Source organism: Mustela putorius, unplaced genomic scaffold (assembly GCF_011764305.1).
Source record: "Mustela putorius furo isolate JIRA1106 unplaced genomic scaffold, ASM1176430v1.1 tig00000788_pilon_pilon_pilon, whole genome shotgun sequence".
Taxonomy (NCBI): Eukaryota; Metazoa; Chordata; class Mammalia; order Carnivora; family Mustelidae; genus Mustela; species Mustela putorius.
In genome coordinates, this window is record NW_025421481.1 from 2585009 (window position 1) to 2609585 (window position 24577).

The following is a 24577-nucleotide window of genomic DNA, read 5'->3' on the forward strand; positions in this document are numbered from 1 at the left end:
CTGGAGGCTATATCTTAGCTTCTCAAGTGTCTCTCTATGGGCCTGAGACAGTGTGTGGTGAGCCTGACTGTCCCATCAAGGATGGGAAGAATTCGGTCCCAGAAGTACTTTGTGCATATGTGTATGTAGGTGAGTGTATGCGTGTGTGTGTGTGTGTGTGTGAGAAAGACGCCAAGGAACTCAATCTTCATTTACTTTATGGTTGGAGAGCTCAGTCTGGAAATTTCTCACCTTTCTGGAATCAGTAGAAGCAGTTTCTCATGCTGGCATGGCCTCTTACATGTGTGCAGCTTACAACCAGTGCTACCTGATGGCCATATTTGTACACGGCCCTTGTTCTAGGCATTGGGCCAGCCTTTAACAGTACCATCTCATTAACAGTCACCGGCGTCAGAGGGTAGATACTCTTATCATCCCCATTTCCAGATGAGCAAACTGAGGCCCAGAGAGGTGACACACATTGCCTGACTTGCTAAGATTGCCTATGCGCAAATATCATAATTCAGGATATTATCTGGTATTTCTGTTTGCCTGTGATCATTTTAAACTTTTGTGGTTTACTTTGCTTTCGATGATGTGTTTTAAAAAATTGCAATGTGCACTTCCAACTCCGGCTCCTAAGCATGCAGGAGTTGAAAAGAAGGATGCAAAATTCCTTCGAGTTGGTGCTTGGCTATGATCAGAAAGAAGGCTTCTGTATTTTGCCGCAGGAGGGCTTTAGGAGAGGAATTCGTGTGGGTTCTTGTAGCCAACAACCAGGACAGAAAAGAGAGGCACAGTGAGTGGGCTAGAAAAGCATGACTGGACTTAAAACAAAAGGCTTTGCATAAACTTTATGCAAGTTAGGACTTTATCCGCAAGGGACAAGGGCCCAGAAGGAAGAGGTGGCTCTTTTGCATGGACTGGTGGGTAGCCACAGACCTGAAAGGGAGGTATTGGTGAGGAGAACTCCATGGCTTCCCCTGGCCCCATCATCCTGCTCTGTTGGCCCCATAAAGATACCAACATTGACAGGCTTTGGAATAAAACCTTATTTTTGTTTCTCAGAAACCTTTTTTGACACAAAGAACAGTGGATTAGGATCAGCAGCCATGATCCTGCTGTGCTCTGGTTTCCTGCCCATCTTGAGAGGTGGTTGTGAAGATCAGACCAGATGAGAGAGGGGAAGGGCTGCTCTGTAACCAGCGAATGGAGTTAGTAGTGACAGTAATAAGAACGGCTTCATCTACTGATTTCTTGCTGCGGCAAGTTCTGTGTTATGGCCATAAATTATGGTCTAACTTCATCAAAAACCCATGACATGGGTACTGTTATTATCTTCATTTTATAGATGGGGAAATTAAGACTCAATGAAACTTCTTCTAAGGTCATACAACCTGTCAGTTGCAGAGTGGGGATTTAATTTCGGGCTGGCTTGATTCCATGGCCAACACACCTATTCATTTTTTTTTCTTTCAAGTTCTAGTCTTAGTGTAGAAATATATATCTATATTTATTTCTGTATATTTATGTATCTATCTACTTAAATATATACAATGTTGCAATTTTAAAGGTATAATGCATTCTCTAAGATCAAATAACTGCATCTTTTTTTTAATGCCTAGTGTTGTGGAACTTTCTTCTTGGTCTCTGAGCTTCCTGATATTTACATCACTGAATTTAGAATAACAGCAACAGTAACAACACTCACAGATTAATAAGAGCTAGTGTATTTGTATTGCATTCTAGGTGCTAGGCATTGTCCCAAGGCAAGTGCTTTCTATTTATAACTTGCACTAACGTTATGAGGTAATTACTCTTATTATTCCCATTTTATAGATGAAGAAACTAAGGTCCGGGGGGGGGGGGAGTCACTTGCACAAAGTCACACATTTTTCAAGGGGGAAAGCTGATAGAAGGGGATTGTTGGAAAGGTAGAGAGTGAGTCTGTGTTTTGCTACTGAGCCCATGGTCACTTCAGGTTTGTGGGGGGGAAAACTTAAGGGACTGGTTTTCGAAGAGTGGTCTTTTGGTTACACTCCCAGGAAACTGGCTACAATTGCAAGTTCTCCAATACTACTCAGGCCTGCTGCCTCAGAAATTTTGCAGTGGGACCCCACAGCCTGGCATGGGCTACAGATTGAGAACGACGTGCTGGAGAAATGGTCTAGGAGGAGGGTATACACCAAGCAAAGCAGCATACACCACCTGGCCTGCATTATTGCTTTGCTGCAGTGCCAAAGGGAACCCAGCTGAGGAGCAGGAATAAGTTCCAGAAGTGCCACTTACTTTTGTCACACCGAGGTCCATATTTGTTGGGATCAGAGCAGAACTGACACTGGGAGCCTTGGAAGCCATCTTGGCAAACACATGTCCCATTGCCATTGAGGCCGTCCACACACTGCAAGCAAAGACAGGCCCTGAGGGCGTTAGGACAATGCTCCACTGTAAAGAAGTCCCAAATGTCTTTGTGTCATTGCCTGACTTCTCTGAAGTCAGGTTCTATCTGACATGTCTATCAGAGCTAGACATGGCCCACTGGGACAACTTGTAAAAAGTAGAGTCATGTCGATATCAGGTAAGATGCTAAAACAGGGACAAGCTTGGGGTCCTGAGTCAGGATTTCGAACTTGAAGGGAAGTCATCCAAAGAGGAAGGGTGTCACCATGGTGAACTTGGAACCTGCAAACAATGCTTGAGGGATGGTGTGACCAGCCACCGGCCTTTAGAAGGAAGGTTGGCCATTCTTTCCAGAGCCTGACTTGCTCAGCTTTATGACTGTATGACTTTACCCCTGCAGTATAAGACTTTTCCCACCTCCCCATTTCAGCTGTTTCAAGGTTGTCTTTGCAAGGATCACTGTGTACCAGAATTGGGCACCGGTGACTTCCTGCCATGGCCTGTGGTAGTTCATTGGTGACTGCTTTGCCTTGTTCTTGCCTCATCTCAACAGTTGCAGTTATTCCTTCCCCTGGAGCGGAGCAGATTTTAGATGTGGTTTCTTAAATGCACAGATCTGTAATTTCCCAGGTGAACCACAACTCCTTTTACTTTTGTTTGTTTAGCTCTGGTCTCTAAGCTAGGGGAGATAAGTTTGGGCCTTTATAATTTACTAGCTATTGGAGGTGGGTTAATAAAAAGCAATCACTGGGCAGTGTCTGTTTTTTTTTTTTTTTTTTTTTTTTTAAAGTATCACAGAATCTTCATCCTGAAAAAAATCTTGGAGATCAATGCAGGGGACTCTGCTCTCCTCCCATAAGAAGAAAGTGGGGTCAGAGGGAGCCTCATTGAGTTATCCAAGGTCAAGTGCTCAGCAGCAGGAGCACAGACATTGGAACTCTTCCAGATGTCCCACTCTCTCCCCCTGCCACCATCCATCCCTGGCCCAAATTTCTTCTGCTACAGATACCTTCTGTTCTTTGAGCAACTGATCTGTTTCTTTTACTTTCTGCAAACAGTGATTGGCACTGTAGCACTTCTAGGTCTAGTGGTTTTAAAAATTACTCTTCCACTTGACTTAGATCAGGTCAAGCTCAGCACCCATGAACCAGTTTACATCACCTGGCCGTTGCCTGAGCATGGATTCGAGAAGCCTCCAGGACACTGGTTGCAGTCAGGCCCGTAGAAACCTTTGCAGCACTTTGGTATCTGAGAAACAAAACACATGTTGCCTTTTAAAACCGCAAGCAGAGTGCCAGTTCCTCAAAGGAAATACATTTTAATTTCCATTATAGTAATAAACAACATTAGCTCGACTTCTTCTGCAGATGATGGCATGGCTGGTGTTCAACCATGTGCTCACCACATGTGTACTGAGGGCCGACCTCGGGTGCCAAGCCGGCTCTGGCACCGTGAGAACAAGACATGAAGGCTTGTGTTCATGAAGCCCATCCTCTATATCATCAGGAAGAGACCATCAATTTTAAAAAAGAGACCTGTATGTGCTGGGAAGACAAAATACTGTAACGAAGTGGTGGCAGGTGGGGCAAAGGTGGGGGGAGCCTGGGGAGGCCACTATGGATCAGGTGGTGACAGAGGGAGTGAGAGTTAAACCCCTGAACAATGAATCAGTCCCAGGAAAATCTGGAAAATGCTCTGAGGGAGGGAGTGGCAAGTGTGTGTACTCTGGGGCCGGAAGGAGGGTCAGAGACAGGTCAGACAGGAGGCAGTGGCCGGTCCATGGGGGGAGTGTCAAGAGTATGGGCTCTTTGTTAAGAGTGAGAGGGAAGCACAGGAGGAAGGGGATAACCTGGACCCCGCGGAGAGAGTTCCCCCTACTGTTCCCCTGCGGGAAGACATTGCCAAGGCCATGGGCACCATGTCCCCTCACAAATGCTGAGGCCCAGGAGTGTGGCCCTGAAGACCTTACCTGCACTGTGGCATTGCAGTACCGGGCACAGCCGCTCTTCAGGCTCCTTACTCTGCCATTGTAGACACATCTGTGTGTGAAGAGTGTCTGGAAGAAAGCCAATGGGAAAAAAAGCACTGAGTCTGCATTTTGAGCTCCTCTGGGCATCGCTCGGCTTCATACCCTACTTCCGTTTCCCCTCGAAGTCACGCAAGATCACCAGAGCTCTCCAGCTCACGTGTCACCCCGCCAGAGCTTAGTCCCCTTCTTTAGACCTCTGTTTCCTTGTTGGTAGAACACAGGCCAGGACTGGCATTAATCAGGGCACATTTATCTTGACCCTCCTTTCTGCCAGGACAGACATTGCCAGTTGACCAGGGAACACTTTGCTGTTCATCCTGAGTGTGGCTCAGCCTTCTCTTCCAATCAATAGCTATTCCCAAACTCCTTCTACACAGAAATTATGGAGCCAGCAGAGAGTCCCTCTCTAATTTGTAGAAAAATCCACCAAAGGAAATAGGGATGGTCTGAGTTTTTCTCTTAGGAGTGATGCGTAGGTGTATGTGGGAAAGTCTTAAATGCAACCTTCCATTCTCTAACCCCTGGTGCCTGATCGTAATTATCTAGAGCTGCCGTTTATCAAGAACCCACTAGGGGCAGAGACACTGCACATATAAGGTAATCAACCTTCAATTCCTTGTGGCTGTTTTTCATCTCTCTTTTGCAGATGAGGGAACTGAGGTCCTGACAGGTAAATATTTTTGCTAAAGAGCCCCATTAATAAGGGGGCAGGTCCAGAGAATGGGTCTTACTGTGTCCTTACTTTAGGATATCACAGGCAAGTCATGGAGTCTCCGTTGGCCTCAGATGCCTCTTCTGGGGAATGGGACGATAATGTTGATCTCAGGTTTTATTCTAAGCATTCTGTCTCTGGTTCAAGTTTTATGTTAGGTAAACGATGTGGAGACACCCTGTCATTTTAGGCTCCAGCTTAAGAAGGTAGTGTTGAGAACTTCATGGGCTGTAAAATCCTAAAATCTGAGCTATGTAAAGGAATTCTGAGATCATTGAGGAAAGACTATTCAGTCCTCTTGTAGGCTCTCAGGATAATTAAGTAAGTATAGATCATGGGAGTCTGGGAAGGGAAGATTTGGGGCTTTTTTGGTTCTAACCTGTGTATCTAATTCTGCCTTCTTTCTCTCCTTCTCTTCCTTACTTGGGCTGTGGTGATGTAGGATCATGGTTTGGCCATGTATTAACCATGTGACCTTGTACAAAGTGTTTTATGTTTCCTTACGTTCATTCCCAGATCACACGAGGGCTATGATGGTAATATACCTACCTCGCACGTTTGCTATATAAAGCATTTAGAACAATGCTTGGCACACAGCCGTCACTCTCATGTTAGTCAACATGATTTCCTCTCTTCTCCTCCCTCTCCATTTTCCCCGGTTGACAGCATCCTGTAGGACTTAGGGGTGATGGCTTGACTGAGAAAAATAACTATCTGCACACCTGTGCCATTTCATGTTCATGTTTTGCTTTATTAAATGCTTCTCAGTAGGATGTTAAAGAGCTCATCTCCTTCCTTAGCGACCTATTCCAGTGTTGAATGATACTTCTCACTGGGATGCTCTTTTTCAGGACAAAATTATAGGCAGAGATTTCGATCATCAATTTTTACCTTGGAGCATTTCGCTTTTGTCACCAGTAGAGTACTTGGCATATGAATTCTGGATTATTGTGGAGTGATCTGGTTTTCCTTGTTAGACTACAGTTTCTCAACACAAACACGAAAACAAAACAAAACTACATCTCATTCATCTTTATGCCCTGGGAACCAGCTCTCAATAGACGTATGCAGAATTCAGTCAAACTTGAAAAGGGCTGGATGGTCCTAATGTCATTTTCTTGATAGTCCTTGTATTTCTATCCAGAAAAGTGTTTGGGAAGAGCAAACAGGAGTAACGTGGGGCAGACTATGCCAGCCCCAAATTGGCCGCTTTGGCATAAGGATCGTTTTGAGCTCAAGGCATACTTGAAACACCGCAGACAGAAAAGGCACACTCTGATTTCCCCCCTTTCCTTTCGGAGAAGAGGAGATAAAGCTCCCCTGTGGAAGATGTCCTCCTGTACCAGGACAAAAGAGACCTTCTTGTCATCAGAGACAAGAAGCTGATGCAAGGAAAGAGCTGCATAAATGGACCTTGTTAAAATAACTCCAAATTTCCTCGAGCCTCCCTGTACATTTCAGTGACGTTCCCACAGTTTCCTCCCTTGATTTACTCTACCACATCCCCATAAACATTTGGGTTTTGCCATTTCTTTGGGTCTTTGCTTTCCTATGGGCACTCCCATGTACACATAAAATCTGTGAACTTTCCTCTTGTTAATCTAATTCTCAGGCCCAGCGGGGTACCTTAAGATGGTGAAGGCAAAGCTTTGACTACCCTACACAGACGTAAAAGGGTGAAGTAGAGAAGGAATGAATCTTTACTGAGTAGCCACTTGATTTAGGTTGTACATGGGTTTTTATTATTGTTGTTATTATTATTTCTTGTTATTATTATTTATAATTATATTTATAATAACCTTATTATTATTATTTCTTACAGACAACAACAACAAAAAAACTTAGTTTAAGGAGGTTCAACAATGCACCCAGTGTTAATGAGCAAGGATTCAAATGCAGTTCTGTCTACCCTCCCCCATACAGTGGGCTTTCTACCCTCCCCCCTTTGTTAGCCTGAGAGCCAATCTGACATTACCCCAGTTGGAATTTCTAACTTTTAAGAAGAAAGGTAGAAAGGATGAGAAGCAACACCAGTCGGGTTGCTTGGGTGATGTGTGGTTTCTCGAAGCTGTCACACTCACCGTGGGCTCAGAATTAGCAGGACATTTGCTCCAATACACCAGAGAGCAGCTCACACAGGTGCCCTGGAAGGAAAGACAAGGATCAGTATAGGCATCCCTGTAAGAGGGAGCAGGGGACCACCCTACCTGACCTCATGCTTCCTTCTTCCAGGGGACCACTCCTGGCTTCCCTCTCTACTCCCTACTGGCACCTCCCCAGAGAGAAGGAGGGAAGTCAGTGCCTGTGCCAGAGGGTTTGGGAGCTGGAACTGATCTCACTCAGAGCAGCCTCTTCCTCTCCCTCTTTCAAGGTCAGCTAGACTGTCCACCAGCCTGAGGTTTCTGATTGACTCTCCACTGTGTAGAGGCACCTGTCCCTGAGGAAGCATTGCAGTTGTCCACCTGTGCCAGAGATGAAGCATTGGCACTGGTCACACATGATAGCCTTGTTCTCCAATTAGCTTAGCAGCAGTGAAGCTGAGCATTGAATCTCTGCCTTTTAGTCTCCCTGGGCTTCTTGCTTCACTTGAATTCAGGAGGATGGAGAGGGATGAGTGCCTCCAAATCTCTCTAAATTGATTTTTTGATATTCTCCTTTGGGCTCTGTGCTCCAGCAGGTAGACCTGAAAGAATGTTCTCTTGCCTCCCCTGCCTAGAATCTTCATGGTCTTGGCCAGTGCAAGATGCCAGCAGGATGCTAGTGTGTAGGAGGAGGGCAAGATCCAGGTATTTCTTCCCTACCTCTATGCTTGGGCACCTTCACTATAGCTCCTTCTTAGTGTCACCTTCCTCTACTCTTCCAGCTCTCACTGGGTTCAGGTACCTCCTAGCTCTACCCTCTTCACCTCTTGGGGTGGTAATGGTTTCCTGCCATTGCTTCTCCTTGATGTTCCTGCATAAATGGTTTGGCTCCTTAGCCCTGCCCACCCCCCTCTATAAGCATCTTCATTAAAGTCTCTTCGTTTGAACCATTGGGGTAACTTCTGTTTCCTGCAGGGACCTTAACTAGTACAGAGAATTAGTAATTAGACCTTTAAAATCCAAACATATAAGACTAAAATCAGCTATGGGCTCAGGCTGGTGAAAACTGAGACTCCTAGACAGTGAGTGCCAGCTGCTCCTACCCTGTGCTAACCCTGAATACTTTGCAAAGAATGCATTTGCAGTTTTTAAAAAAAGATTTTATGTATTTATTTATTTGAGAGGGTGAGACAGAGCAAGAAAGAGCACAAATGGTGGGGAGGAGGAGAGGGAGAAACAGACTCCCGGCTGAGCAGGGAGCCCAACGCAGAGCTCGATCCCAGGACCCTGAGATCATAACCTGAGCCAAAGGTAGATATTTAACCGACTGAGCCACGCAGGCATCCCAGCTTTGGACTCTTAACATATCTAATCAAAACCATTCTAAATCATGTACAGCAGATAGATCTGACTTTAAACCCAGAGAAAATAGTAAAAGAAGACTCTATCCTAAGATATGGGATATTGGGAAGCATTTTTCTCTATTAAACCAAGATCCTTTGGGTAGTGGCTCAAACCCACATCTAGATTCTTTCCTTTAGGAATTTGGAGAACAAGCTTTTAAGCAACCTGGAACAGAGCAATGTTGCCACAAGGTAGGCAGTTGGGGATGCCCTTACCCCTGCATAGACTTCTTTCCTTGAACTTGAATGGCAGCTGCTTGGGATGGGGAAGCTCTAAAGTCAATAATTAGACTCTTACTGAATCTTTTCAGCAGAGGCCCTGTTTTCTAAAATCTTTCGCCTTTGGGATAGAAGATGAGACTATTCTTACCTGGCCTGTTTTCATCTTCACCCTGGCCCAAGCCAGGCGATGTACCTGCCAAAACTATTTTTTTCAAAGAATGAACCAAATATCAGTCACTGCCAGGGCCTGGCTAGGAATGTGACTGAGTTTCTGTCTCTCTTAAAAAGGGATGCTCAGAATGGAATCAGATCCCCCAGTTGGTATATGACTGGCATGGAGGATGGGTACCCATACAATATCCTAAAACCTATCGTGGAACCAGCCACCATCCTCTATCAGGTGACCAAACAGCTATTTCCAGCCTTCATGATAAGAAGAGGGATCAGTAAATAAAACCTATAAAATGAGGCCATTATTCCTTGTTCAATGTCCATGTTCCAAGGATATTTTGAGAATAATCATTGAAGTATTATTGCAGTGTTCTGAAAAGAAAGACCCAGACCTATTATTGTGGCAACTTCAGGGGTATGGTTTCCATGGGAACTGAAAGATCCCATGTATAGCAGTGTTGAGATTTGGGGTGCTCTGAATAAAACTAGCTCACCCAAGTTGGTTGCCATGGAAATGGGAAAGGTCACTAGAGGGTACACAAGCTCATAGACAAACAGAAAGTTTGGTATTTGAAAAGAAATACAGGGTGTGGAGATTCCTTAAGAAATTAAAAATAGAGCTTCCTTATGACCCTGCAATTGCACTACTGGGTATTTACCCCAAAGATACAGATGTAGTGAAAAGAAGGGCCATCTGTGACCCAATGATCACAGCAGCAATGGCCACAGTCGCCAAACTGTGGAAAGAACCAAGATGACCTTCGACAAATGAATGGATAAGGAAGATATGGTCCATATACACTATGGAGTATTATGCCTCCATCAGAAAGGATGAATACCCAACTTTTGTAGCAACATGGATGGGACTGGAAGAGATTATCCTGAGTGAAATAAGTCAAGCAGAGAGAGTTAATTATCATATGGTTTCACTTATTTGTGGAGCATAACACGGAGGACATGGGAGATGGAGAGGAGAAGAGAGTTGAGGGAGATTGGAAGGGGAGATGAACCATGAGAGACTATGGACTCTGAAGAACAATCTGAAGGTTTTGAAGGGGTGTGGGGTGGGAAGTTGGGTGAGCTTGGTGGTAGGTATTATGGAGGGCATGTATTGTATGGAGCACTGGGTGTGGTGTATAAACAATGAATTCTGGTACGCTAAAAAGAAATTTGAAAAAATTTAAAAATTAAAAAAAAAGAAAGATGGTTGATTGGCAAGGCCTAGAGCACTCATCTGAGAAGAAGTTCTTTTTTACATTTCTTGGAGTAAAGCTAAGGGCTTAGAACAAGGGGGTCCGAGGTGACACAGGCAGGGACTGATCCCACTTCTGGTGTAGCTGGCTGAATAGTGTTCCTCCCCAAATTTGTGTTCCTTTGAGTAAGTCTTTGTAAATGTAATTAGTTAAGATGAGGTCATACTAGATTGAGGGGCGAGTTCTGAATCTAATGACTGGTGTCACAACAGAAGGGAGGGGTACACACACAGTGGCCTGCACAGGGGAGAAAGCCATGTAAACACAGAGGCAGAGATTGGAATAACTCAGCTACAAGCTGAGGAACACCAAGGATTGCCGGGAGGCATCAGAAGCTGGAAGAGGCGAGGAAGGATCCTCCCTCCCAGAGCCTTCTGAGGGAGCACGGCCCTGCTAATACCTTGATTTCAGACCCCTGGCCTCCAGAACGGTGAGAGAATACATTTCTGTTGCTCTAAGCTTCTTCCTTTGTGGTCATTTGTTACGGCAGCTCTAAAGAGCCACTAGAGCTGGGAGGCGTTGGTCATGGTGGAACATTCCCACAAGAAGCCTCGGTTCACAGTTTATGAACTAGGACCTCAGGCCCACCTGCCTCTTTGTGGGGACAGAAATGTGGAATGAGGCTCCTGGGGTGAGATCCTCCTTGTCAGCTTCCTCAGAAGTGTGAGAGGGAAGGACGCTGTCTGCCCTGTGGGGCTGTTCGGGAGCTCCTCTTTACTTATTTTCCTAGTTTCCTTACCAATTTCATCTCTCTCTTGCTTTCATCACATCGGTGGGGCAGAATTGGCACGATGGAGGGAGGAATGAGGACGCCGGTCAGGGTGTAGATTCGGCCGTTTTTGGCAATGATCTCTGTCTCTTCGATGGCCACATCATTTGCCAGAATCTGTCCCTGGAAAAAAGCAGTGACATATTTCGTTCTGTCCTGTCGGACACCAGCTGTCCCCAGGCAGAGCTGGGTGCTGGTGACCTCTCAGAGGGTTGCTATGAGAGGGGCCTGGCTGACAGGAGAAGATGGGTCTTTTTAAAACAAATGTTGATTTATTTATTTTAGAGAGAACAGGAGATGGTGAGCAAGTGGGTGTGGGGGGGCAGAGGGAGAGAGAGAATCCCAAGTAGGTTTCGTGCTCCATGGGGAGCATCTGGGACTTGATCTCCAGAACCTGAGATTATGGCCTGAGCCAAAACCAAGAGTTGGTTGCTTCATTGACTGAGCCAATCAGGTGCCTCAGGGAAAGATGGATTTTTCTTTTTAAAGATTTTATTTATTTATTTGAGAGAAAGAGAGAGACAGAAAACACAGGCAGGGGGAGCAGCAGAGGGAGAGGGAGAAGCAGGCTCTCTGTTAAGCAGGGAACTTAATGCAGGGTTCAATCCCAGGACCTTGGGATCTGACTTTAGCCAAAGGCACATGCTTAACTGACTGAGCCACCCAGGCACCCAGGAAAGATGGATAATTTTTTAAAGATTTTACTTATTTATTTATTTATTTGGCAGAGAGAGAGAGAGAGAGTGAGCACAAGCAGGAAGAATGGAAGAAGGGGAAGCAGGCTCCTAGCTGAGCAGGGAGGCTGATGAGGGACTCGATCCCAGGACCCCAAGATCATGACCAGGACTGAAGGCAGACGCTTAACCAACTGAGCCACCCAGACATCACAGGAAAGATGGATCTCAAATGAATTCCTGACTGACACCAGGCAAGGATGTCTCTGTAGACATGGTCTACATGGTAACCATTCTAGCCCTATGATATATTTGCTAAGAGTCCTCGGGTTAACCGTTTTACCTCTTTGTTGATGAAGCAGGGATTCATTCATTCCAGATACATTTATGGATCCTCTATCATGCTCTGCTTTAAGCTCTGGGGATATATATCAGTAAAAAATCCAGACAAATCTCCACTTATGTTGCAGGGGAGCGAGCAGAAATTGAAAAGGGTGGCAAAGAATTCTGACCTCCACTTTCCCCCAAGAACTGCTCCACCCATCATATTAAAGGCAACTCCATACTTCCTGTGGCCCCAGTCAGAAGCTCTGGAGAGTTCTTTCTCTAATCCATCAGCAGATTCTCTTGGGGCTTCCTTTGAAATGCCTTCGGAATACAACCACCTCTTCCCACAGCTCTGCTACCACCCTGGTCTGAGTCACCATCATTCCACTCTGGGTTATGGCAGTCAGCTTCTAACTAGCCTCCCCAAATAGATGTCTGATCGTGTCACTCCACCGAAATCCCATATGGTTCCTCATCTCATTTAAAGTAAGAATTCTTAGGCCATGTGTGACCTGACCCCATTTCTCCTTCTCCCTCCCACTGCCTTGATCTCTCCTACCTCTCTTCCTTCATCCCCTCTGTTCCAGCCATGATATGACCTTGCTCTTCCTCAACAAGGTCAGGCATACACTCCTTTCTTTATGCCTTGCTCTGCTTCCTTTCTCTGGGATGTTCCTTCTCCCAGATATTCCCACAGCTTGCTTGTTTCTTCATTTCCTTTAAGCCTTTGCTCAGATGTTCTCTTCTCCATGAGGATTTGCTGGGCACTTTACCTAAAATGTCAGCCCCGTGCTTGCTTTATGTTCCCCTTCTTTGTTTGTTTGCCTTAGCCCTTACTACCTTCTAATATATTCTATGTCCTACTTACTTAATTTGTTTATTGTTTAGCTTCCTATTTACTAGATTGAAACTTCCATGAAACCAGGAACTCTTCTCTATTTGCTCATGGGTCTACATTTAAGACCCAGAATGGTGTCTGGCACATAGTGGGCACTCAATAGATACAGAGAAAATGCATCATCATCATCATCTCCACCAGCGATGAATCAACAGGAGACATAATCTGCATGCTGTCGGAACTCTTGGTGATATTAGCCCAGAGAGTCAGCTGAATAATGCTGCCTTTGCTGAGTTTCTTAAATAAGGCACGTTCTTTCCCATCACCAGGGCCTTTACACATGTTCTCCCTTCTGCCTGGACCTCTCCTCTGCTCTTCCCTGCCCAAGTTCTCTGTACTCATTCTTTGAAGCCTGGCTGAAGCATTGCTTCTTCACTGAGGGGCTCTAGACACCCAGCCTCCTCTTATTGTAAACTCTCATTATAACAGCACTTAATATAATTATAATTAAATGATAAGCTGGTCATTAATTAGTTGCTCAAAGTTGGTTTTCCTTGCTAGACCGTAGGCTTGTCTTCTTCATTGAGTTATCCTGGACATCAAGTTCAGAGTCTCATATCCGCAGTTGCTCAGCAAATAAAGGAAATCATGAAATACAAGAAATAACAAATGAGTGAAGTAATCAAAATCGTAAGCTTGGGAGTTAGGGTAGAGGTGGGATAACCTGGTGAACAATCATAAGCAGAGCAAAAATGCATGTGAGTCATGACAGCAGCGGTTGAATTTTTTCACCTACGTTGCTGGTGGTGTTGAACTGTATGATCTGGTTGGCCAGGGTCCTAATGTGTGGGGTCGCAATGAGAGTAGCCACTTCAAGCTGTAAAGAGAAGAGAACAGCACAGACATTTTGAGCAATGCCTAGAGCCTTGCTTTTGTAAAGTTTTCACTGGAAAAAATAGCCTGGAATTCTAGGAAGTAAATAATGTCATCAGTTTGGGGGCTTTGAGGGTTTCTTTGATAAGGGGTTCATTGCTAAAGGCATGCCTAGAGCTACAGATAAAGAACAACTGCCACGTGTTTTCTAGCGCTGTAATAATGGAATTTAAGTCAAGGTCAGATATGTGGAAAGCAGGAAAAAATAGGGCAGGAAAGTGGAACCAACCTGAGTAAATGGGACAATGTGGTATCTGACGAGTTCCAGAAGCTTCCGAGATCCCTGCAACAGAATTAAAATACTTCTTTAGTCATTGCAGAAAATACAACTTTCCCCCTTTTGTGGGAATTTCCCCCAATGACTTTGGATGTATAATCAAGGAAAGTCAATGTCCCATAATCTCTTCACTGGGAAGTGCAGGATGAGAAAAACCCCATCTCCAAAAGGCTGACATTCACCAAATTCCTCCCTTGTGGAAGGACCTGTTCTGAAAGCATTATAGGCACATTTTATATAATTTTCTTAAAAGCCTTGCGAGGGAGGGGCTGTTATTGACTCATTTTATGTGTGATAACACTGAGTATTAAAGACATGACAGAGGTCACAAAGCTAATTTAGGATAATAAGACTAAGAAGTTCTCAGTCACTTTGTTCCATTACCTCTCTGAATGGCTAACGCTACATTCTGGAATGTCTAAGTCAGCCTCAGTTGATGATTCTGTTTCATTTTCTCTGTAAATAGACGTCTGCTTGTCAGGTTACCTGCGGTTAGTTGGGAATACACAATCCTTCTTAGGACTGTCTGGTCAGTCCGTCAATGTTATTATCCCTTCTTCTGAGCCACCACAGTCCACGCTCATCTCTCCTTCAAAACCCTTTCCACTCTTCCTCATGCTTCAGAAACATTGGAGCGGTGGAGAAAAAAGAGTCTTGGGACTATCAGCAGAGTAAGCAATCCCCATAGGGTGCGCTGGGGAGAGCCAACAGAGGGGACGAGCACAGGGAACCGCTCTCTGGGGACCAGTAGCCGTGGGGATCTGCAATCTCGCTGGGAGATGACAGAGCTGGGAGTTACAAGCTACATAACCCTTGAGTTCTGCTTCATAAGTGGCACTTTTGGCTTGGTCACTCTGGCTTGGACAAGGAGAGGATCACAAATTCAGATCATAGTCACCTCTCAGAAGCTGACATTCTAGGGACATGTCCTAACTGTGAGGAGTCCCAGGTTGAAAGAGAGCCCTGCTGAATCTTGGTCCCATGTGCCCAGACTCCCTTCTGAACTTGTTCTAGGGCCGGAGGCCAGGGGAGTTTCCTGTAAATAGAGCGATCCCCTATCCTGGCTCTTCTGGTACAACTCTACTGTCTGCCTTGCATGTTGGCAGCCCCATTCACTCTCAATTATCCTGGTGTGGATGATACCTTGTATGGCCACCCTATCGAGAAGCCAAAAGTAGTATGCGGAGGTCAGGGTTGCCCGTGAAAATATTGGAGTTGAACTCCAGGCAGCAGCCCCAGCAGCAATGTTTCTGTAGCCTTGGCTCTGTTACTCTGTGACTTCAGACTCAGACTCTGGCTCTTACCTTCTCCTTGCAGCTTCTTTCTGGTACCCACAAGTGAGGACTTGCAGGCAGAAGCAATGTGATTCCAAATTTGGATGCTTAATGGTGGAAGGGGTGAGCGAAAGTGAGGACCCCTGGGAAATGTCAGCCCAAATTGGATTGCAAGCTCCTGGAAGGCAGGGGCCAGGTCTGTCTGGCTTATTAATCAGAATCGCCAGGCCACACAGTGGGCCCCGCATCAACATTTGTGCCAGTCAGTTAAAAGGGGGAAGGGGGTCCTGGGAAGAGCACTGAGCTGGACCTTGGGGTCCTGAGTTCTAATCCTGATTGTTGTTGCTGTGACCTTGAGCAAGCCACGTAGCTCCTCTAGGCTCGGTTTTGCCTGCAAAATAAAGAGAGTGGTGTGGACCCCTTCCATCCCTCTGATTGTGTAGGGAGGACATTATCAACTGGATTGCTCACTTCTAAAGGTCTAAGAATTAATTGGTGTTGGATCCTTTTTTACAAGAAGCAGGAAAATGAAAGCAACAAGGGAATTGATTGGTATCATTCCTGCCATTGTGTGTGTGCCTGTCGCTTTGTCTGGCTGGGAGCCATGAGGGCCATCACTCAGTTAGAATTGAGTCCAGTGTGGCTCAGATCGATGGGATGCATGTCCAGGTGCTGCTGTTTGTAGCAGAGCCTTTCCGTGTGGTTCATGCATCCTTTCCCTTACGAAGACATTCGCTTTCTCCCTGCTGTTTTAGGTAAAAATAACAAAAACCCAGCCCTTTGATGCCAGGGCAGAAAGAGAGTTTTTCTACCAAATTGTTAACATGACCTCAAACTCTGCAGTTTCACCTCTCTTTGTCCCAGGTTACTTGCAAGGTATTTGTGAATTGGCAAAGGTCAGTCTCTCTGATTCCCTGTGCTTGCATTTCACCTAGTTCGGCGAGGAAGTCATAAACTGAGGCTCGTCCTCAGGAACTGTGGCCTCTGTCTGGATAGGATGGTTACCAGACTGAAGTTTTGCTTCAGGGAGAAGCAGAAACATACACTGGAAAGGAAACACGGCACTCTAAAATCGGAATTAGAAGCCATTCCTCTAATGAAATCAGTTTATTTTCCATCTCTTGGGCATAGCCGCTGGGGACTTTTCTGTCTCCAGCTGAGATTCTTCCCTGAAATAAAGCTGAAGGATGCTGTTAAAATTTTTGGAGAGAAGGATGTTCCTATAGATTGAGAAGTTTTAACTAAACAGGTTCTGGGGCTGAGAGAAAAGTGGAAATGATCATTCTATTCCTCATCTAGAAATTAAAGTAGAGAACAGTTTTGACTCGGAATGAAGAGACTTGAAATGTTTATATTCTCTGCAGGTAGAAAGATACTGTGTTGGAGAGCAAAGAGACAGAGAGTCAGGAGCAGTGGTGTGCTGGTAAATCAGATCTGTGGAGAAACAAAGGAGCCCAGATCTACAGAGTTGGGCAATTTTTGCGGTGGGTTTTATATACAAAGAATGAATCATGGAGCACTACATCAAAAATTAATGATGTGCTGTATGGTAACTAACATAACATAATAAAAAAAATAAAGTTTAAGGAGGAAAGGAAAAAAATATTCCCACCATAGGCTAATTTCGAGTTACAAGGCAATCTTCACTGAACGAAGCTGGGAAGAGGTACACCATCCACTCTTTTTTTTTTTTTTAAATTATTTATTTGTTTATTTGACAGAGATCACAAGTAGGCAGAGAGGCAGGCAGAGAGCAGAGAGAGGAAGGGAAGCAGGCTGCCCGCTGAGCAGAGAGCCTGATGCGGGGCTTGATCCCAGCACCCTGGGATCATGACCTCAGCCGAAGCCAGAGGCTTTAACCCACTGAACCAACCAGGCGCCCCTACATAATCCACTCTTGAAAGTCCGAGCAAGCCAGCCAGCTCCAGCCACAATTAGAAGGAATTATGAAGAAAAGTGCTTGACAGGAAAGCAGGGAAGTTGATATTTTTCTGTTCTAATTAAAAGGTTTTGTTTTAATTTTAAGTGTAGCTGGTTAGGTGTATGAGAACTTCTTTAATATTATTTTAAAAAACTGGTATCAAATTAGAAGCTATGTACTCAACAAAGCCATATAATCTCAGGATTTTAATAATTTCCCAAGGGAGCCACATTACTTTTTAGCTTTAAAATTAAGTAGTAGGTGAGTGCCAAAGAGAGCTATAACCATCTTTCTGCAATAGCTAGGTTTCAGAAAGCTTGTACGTGAATTGTACTTTTAAAATAACATCCTATCTTGAAGACAGTGGGAAATCTACATTTTAAGTAGAACCAGTAGCAAATCCTTTAATATGGCGAATATTTGTATGTAGAGTAAGATATTACATATATTTTTCGACCCATATATTTTTAACTCAAAGTTTCTGAAGGCAAGATATCCTTGTAGATACCTGGAAGTATTCTAGAAAGGTGTATATCCATGTGCTTCTCTAAACCATACATGCAAAAATATTCAAGGTTCCAGAACAGTGTGGCCTGGGTTAGAAAGTTGGTTCTTCCACAAATGTCTAATTCTAGATCTCATGGAAGTGTCACTAAATCAAAATGCTTGGGGGTATGGATTGTGAAGCTGCCTACTTAACAAACTCTAAGGGTGATTCCTAAGTATACTGAAGTTTAGAAATCACTACCCTAAAAGATTTGGATCCTCCATTCTCTATAATGAACCAATCCACCTGAGGTCATGGATAGTCTTGCCTCATTGCCAAGATGGCAGCTTGATTTCAGGGCACTGGAGGAAAGCTTGTGGCCCTTCCTATAATTCCATCATTTGACATTCTAATGAATAAAAGTTCGTAATTAGGTACTCTTCCCCTCTTCCCTTTGGTTTAAGCCTGTTATTTCTGGGAAAGGAAACATTAAATGGTTTCAGTCACTTATACTCTTGTGTGAAGGAGTAAAAAAGTCTCTTTTCTAGAGAGAATGTGAAAGAACTGAAGGACTTTATGGTATTTAAGGAGAGAGTTATTATGAAGAAAGATGAAAGCAATAGAAAGGAATGTCTGGGGCATCTAAAAATAACATTTATTCATTTTTCTTAAAAAAAAAAAAAAAGAATTCTCTATGTCTAGCATGGAGCCCAACATGGGGCTTGAACTCACGACCCTAAGATTAAGACCTGAACTGAGATCAAGAGTCAGACACTTAACTGACATTTACTCCTTTTAAATTTAGCCTAGACCTGGCCTAGAATGGCCTAGTTTAGAGTTCATTTACTAGGTAGTTTTAGAAATTGTAGGGAACTTAAAATATTGATTTTGCTACTGAGAAATATTAGAAGAGCCAGGAAAAAAATCAAACCAATTATTTAGACCTGAAGTTGCATATAGATTACATTTCCTGTGCTCAGTCTGGCTGGCTACTTGGATCTCTGCTTAGGAGACTGGAGCTACATTCATAGTTCCTGAGGACTGTGATTGATTAATGATGTCTGTCTTGCTGGGGCCTAGGAGGATAGATGGTGATTCATGTGTCACTTGTTGCACATCGCTAGCTTGGAAAAAGTCTGTATGGGCTTCATGATGTCATCAGAATAAGTAGGGTGTCATACCTCTGGAGAAAGCAGGTAATGAAGAGTTCCATCCTTCATATTGTTTAACGCTTCATTACTTGGAACAAAAATGGTGTATGGTCCACCAGTCCCATCTTCATCTAAGGCATGTCCCACACTGGTTTCCTGCATTCGAGGAATGAAATTTTATATCTGCAACCTATCTCTGACAAATACTTGAAGTCATTCCTTAGCAAATATTTATAAATAACATCTCTGCTCATTATACAAAAGACTGGACATAAAACCATTTTCCAGAAATTCATTAAAAGTACATACCTCTAACAAAGATCTGAACTTGCTGTATCTTGGTTGTAGCATTGTCATTATAGTTTCCTAAAAATCATGACAAGAGATAGGTGGTTTAGGATATAGACACTCCAACATAAAAGGTTCATGCAGAGTTTATGTATAAATGTTGATAGGAAAGATCCTGGTCAACTGCAACTCAAAATAGAAATGTTTCCTATTATCATGGAATTAGTGGTTCAGATCTGCATGTTCTGCATGTGTGGGCATTCATTATCAAATGAGTCAAAAGAAATAAATTTTTATCACAGTGAGGACTGCCCTGCTCCATAAAGGATAATTGTTCATGACAACTGGTCACTGGACTGAGTCTTCCTCATATGTGACCATAAAAGAGGTAATAAAATTGAGATCTTTCCAACACCCAATGCAACACCTAATGCATATTTTTCTTTCTGTTGGCAGAATTCTATTGAAGACAGAAATTATCCCTTTTTCCCCATGGTTAGGGTCCTAGTAAAGATGAAGGACAAGCACATAGTGTTGACATGCATTTTCTTCTTTGATATGACTCTCCAGGGAACAAAGAAAGATGGATTTGGGTTGACCTAACTTTTACCTGAAACACTCACCTCAGTGTTGCTCTCAAATGTGGGTGCCATCTTGTCCATGGCTCTGTCGAGGATGTGCAGGAGCCCATTGGAAGCAACTATGTCCCCCTGTATAATTTGTACGTTATTTTTGCCTCCATAGAGTTTAAGCTTTAGTTGATTGTCCTAAATCACCAAGAAAAAAAAATTAAATTAATGTGGTATCCTTGAAGAAGTGTTGGATTAGAAGTACTGAGTCCTTGGGTTCTGTCATTAATTGGCTACATGATTTTCGATAAGTCACTGAACCCAGAATGGGAAAGGTGTCATTTGCTTGCTTGACTTCACAGGTCTTTCATTCATTAGGTTCAAATGAGATAATGTGTGAAATCACCGATGACTACCAGGGATTGCTAAATGTGAATAGGAATCATAAGTCTCCCCAAATAGACTGCAAGGTCAGAAACGGCAAAATGATTCAATTTTTACTGTAAACTTATCACCTACTTTAGTGTGTTGTGTGGACAAGGCACAAAATAAAAATTTTTTGTTATATAAATGACTGAAGCTAATTCCCTCTTCCTTTCATGTGGCTCTTAAATCTATCGATAATAAATACATGTTGAATGAGTAAATGAATGAATGAGTGAATGAGTGCATGAATGAATGAATTGGTGAAAGAATGTCCCTGTGAGAAAAGAAGATACATTTTCATCCATTAGTCTGATATCTATCAATTGTCCATCCATTCATCCATCCATCCGTCCACCTATCCATCCAACCACCCATCAATCCCTTCTTTCATCCTCACACACACAGTACAACATACTGGTTAATGACTCAGGTCTTGGAGTCAAGGAGATCTGCATTTGAATCCTGGCTTTGGCCCTTACTTGTGATCTTTCAGTTTTCCCACTTGAAAACCACCTTTACTGAATTTTGCAAGTCTTATGTAACATAAATGAAACTTCATCTCAGTCCTTTGTATAGAGTAAGTACTCAATAATCTAACAACTACTGATATTTGCTGAAATGCAACAATATAGGCCATAAACCATACATCACGTTTTGTCTATTGATCATGTCCCCTCTGGCTCAGTGAAGTCAGAGAAAGTTATTTGTGAGAGGGGAGGAAGGTAGTTTTACTTAAACAACGGAACAGAACTAACAGCATTAGGAGAGAGATGGAATGCTAGGTTTGCTGAGGATGGATAAACTCCAGCAACCTAAAACAATCCATTTCCTTTTGCAAGGGGGATGCAGATCTGGCTGTGTGCTGGTGCTGCCAGGAAAGAGGTTTACTGCAAATCTTCTTCTTGCTGGCACCTGAATGACCTTCCTTTGGAGATGAATTCAGACCAGAGCAAAATATTTCTAACCCCCTTTCCAAAACAGATCCCATCTGCCCGATCCTTCCCAGTGTTGCTCTCTGCTTCTTCCCTCATAGGGAAGTGCTTTGGCAAACAAGGAATAAGGAAGTTCTTCATAACCTTCACGAGCCCAACCACAGATAGGGTCGGCTGTGGGCACTGGCTCAGGGGACACTTTTGTTCTGGAAGTGAAAATCAGAGAGAGCCTTACGTTATCACCATTGAAGATTTCTCCTGACTTTCCAGTCAAGGTGTAGAAAGTGTCTGTGTTATTCATACGTTGGGTGTTCATCTGCCCAGCAATTATGTGGAGTTTCACGAAGTACTGAGCAGCCTCCTTATCCATCAAGAGCTCTTTGATCTGAGGAAAGAGAGTCAGTTCTTTCAATTTCCACTGGTGTTGGAAGGACAAAATGAGGTTGTGAGGGATACATTAGTCAATCAAAGACATCAACGCAAAGGCACCATAACTCGGGGTTGGGCTCTTTCAGACACAGGTGACTTTGGCAGGGAGCACAATCTAGAGGGTGGGAGGTGGTGCTCAGTGTCCTCTCAAACCACAAAGAGTGAGGAAGGTGCAGGCATCCAGGAATCAGCTTGAACCCAGGGAGCAGATGTGGATGAAACAAGAAGTTATGTGAAAAGAAAGTGTAGACTAGATCCATGGAGCTTTTGAACAGGAAAATTAGGATTACTGAAATCTGCTGGATCAAATCTACATTTTGTCAGTATTATACATCATCAGCAACCAAACAACAGATTCTTTTAATTAATCTGTGTTAAATAATCTACATAGTAAACAAGAGACCTCATGCAAAGTACCTCATGAGAGACATTCAATATTTGTGAGTTCTCCCCTATAGGAGAGATGTGAGGCTCTTTCTGAAATCTAATGACTGATTCACCTCAGATTATCCAACAGTAATAGCATATTAGGGTGGGGGGGGTCTGGAACTTCCTGGGTTTTTATTCAATGCAGGAAAAATCATTATCACAAAATATCTTGGATTAAGAGAAACCACTTTTATACACATCAATATGTCCATTATCTCCATTCAACCAACAATTCATTAATTTCATTAATGGTATTTCATTAATACCATCACGACAGGATACCTCCACCAGGCACCATGAGTTTTATTTCCACTGCATGATATCACTTCAGACAACAGCTGCTCACAGGGAAGACTACTGTGCTCTCCTACTTTCCTCTACCACTTTTATCATTTATAATTTTTTTTAAAAAAGTAGGCTCCATACCCAGCATTGAGCCCGACATGGGGTGGGGCTGGAACTCACGGCCCTAAGATCAAGACCTGAGCTGAGATCAAGAGTCAGATGCCTAATTGACTGAACCATCCAGGCACCCCATCACTTATGATGATTTTAAAGAAACAAATATAGTTAATATATTATGTTAATTCTTCTCACAGGAATTAAGCAGTTTTGCATTATGCAAATCCTATTTATTAAATGACTACCCTTAAGATCCCTCAGTCATTACCCTTGAATGGGTCATGATTGGAAGGAGGCATTCGTGGGCCCTCTAGGGAGCTGGTAATGGTTTTGCTGGATACACAAGTACATTCACTCTGTGACATTGCATTGAATTGTGCACTTACAATCTGTATACTTTCTGTAAGGGTGTTATATTTCACTAAAAGTTTGATGCCCCCCTCTAAATCACCATCCTAATAACAGTAGATTTAATTTTAATAGGGGTTTCCCACTTTATTGTAAATACTTACATTTAATCCTTTCAGTCCCTTGTCTGTGGGCAAAAGCACAGTGAATGGTCCCAGTTCACTTAGTGGCCAGGCATAGGCTTTGTCTTAGGAATAGAAATACATAAACAAAGAAAACGCCAAATGAATCAGTGGTACGTGAAGAGTAAAATCAAGCAATGGTCCTCGTGGTCCATTTAGGTCCTTTGACTTAAGAACTTTTCTCTTCTAATTGGTATGTGTGGCCCTTGGGAAACCGGGAAGCTCTAAGAAAGCAAGGCATCATGATGTCATGGCCCCAGAAGCATCTACATAACCGTGTGGTTTTTCTTGCAGCCACAGTGTGACTTCAAGGAGAGCCTGGGATAAGACCTTCTGTGAGGGTCATGTGACAAAATCCTCAGTCAATCCCAGCATGTCCCTGACCCAGTGCCTGACTTTCTGAGCTGTTTGCCATCACAGTGAGCAAAGACACAGCTTTGTTCCATCCAAGGCCAACTCAGAAGAGCCTCATGGTTGATTTAATACTCTGCTGTGGTCACCTTGAAATGTTCATTAATTTTTGAGCCAAGGACTCCATCTTGTCATTTTGCATGGTGTCCTGCAAGTTATGTAGCTGGTCCTGTTTCCATTCTCCTGGAGAACCTGAGACAGCACGGAGGGCTCTGGGCTGTCACACAGCAGACAATGTGGACCAGCATTTTATAAATGGGTGGAAAGTCAACGGGAGTTTGTCCAGGGAAATGTTTGAGAGCAGAGTCTGCAAAGGACACTCTGTCACCCCTGTCTGTTATTTGATAGTGTGAGTTCTTAGAGGAGGGTTATAAGAAGCCAGAAGCATGCCACAAATAACTCCCTGTAGGATGTCTTGCCTTGGAAAGAGGTCATTTGTGCAGACTGTATGTTAAGAACATATGTTAATTCTAATGTTAACCTAATGCATTAACTACATATTTATGCCAACAACATGGCATTGATCCATTCTCTATCAGTGCTCTTTCTGCGAGATCATTTTTTGGTGACTGGCAAATTCTTGATAATGATATTTTAAGGCTTCTGTTGATTGGTCAAATTTTTATCTTATTGAAAGTCTTGCCCAATGCTGTAATCAGTTGTAATAATTCATTCTCAAGGGAGTATTGGGTAATACCTTCCAATTACTGGAGGGTAATTGGAAATGATGAGGGCATTTTAGATTGTCACCCTGACTGAGAGGCTGGGAGAATAGGTGTCAATGCAGAGAATTAGTGGTTGGAGAGGGGGAAGAGCAACGATGCTGAACATCCAGCTGTGTGTGTGAGAAGGTCACACCAACTATTCTCAAAACTCAGTAGCACTGTGGAACATGGATACACTCCCAAGTTTTAGTCACTCTCTGTTCCCAGTATTATCTGCCAACCTTGCTTCACACCTGGAGGACTCATAAGGTCAAGGGAAAGAGGATGGCCTCCATCTTCGTACCAATAGCTGCCCTGTCTCATTGTTCCCTACTTGTTAATCTATAGTGAGCCCAGGACCCTGTCGTCAGCATTCTGCCTACTAACTGTGACACTGCTGGACCTCTTGGCACTGACTCCTTATCTCCTTGGAAACAGCAGCCTGTTCTTTCTTTTTCACCTGCATGATGTCTCTGTAGGAAGGCCAATTCCAATAGATTCCTCCCCTGCCTACCCCTTTCTGGATGATTGTGTCTTGCAGATGCCTTGCCTGACA

The 24577-nt window shown here is 43.6% G+C and overlaps 1 protein-coding gene across 1 annotated transcript in view; it reads right to left on the minus strand.

The window, feature by feature from the left end:
• STAB2 (stabilin 2) overlaps positions 1-24577 on the minus strand; it is a 163749-nt gene that overhangs the window by 84432 nt on the left and 54740 nt on the right. The window contains exons 11-22 of the mRNA XM_004742997.3: positions 22889-22971; positions 21352-21501; positions 19813-19956; positions 19211-19267; positions 18932-19057; positions 14021-14074; positions 13655-13735; positions 10990-11142; positions 7202-7264; positions 4349-4435; positions 3541-3627; positions 2269-2380 (exon numbers count right to left, since the gene is read on the minus strand). Of these exons, the coding sequence (XP_004743054.1) occupies positions 2269-2380; positions 3541-3627; positions 4349-4435; positions 7202-7264; positions 10990-11142; positions 13655-13735; positions 14021-14074; positions 18932-19057; positions 19211-19267; positions 19813-19956; positions 21352-21501; positions 22889-22971 (1197 nt within the window). The remainder of the gene's footprint in view (positions 1-2268; positions 2381-3540; positions 3628-4348; positions 4436-7201; positions 7265-10989; positions 11143-13654; positions 13736-14020; positions 14075-18931; positions 19058-19210; positions 19268-19812; positions 19957-21351; positions 21502-22888; positions 22972-24577) is intronic.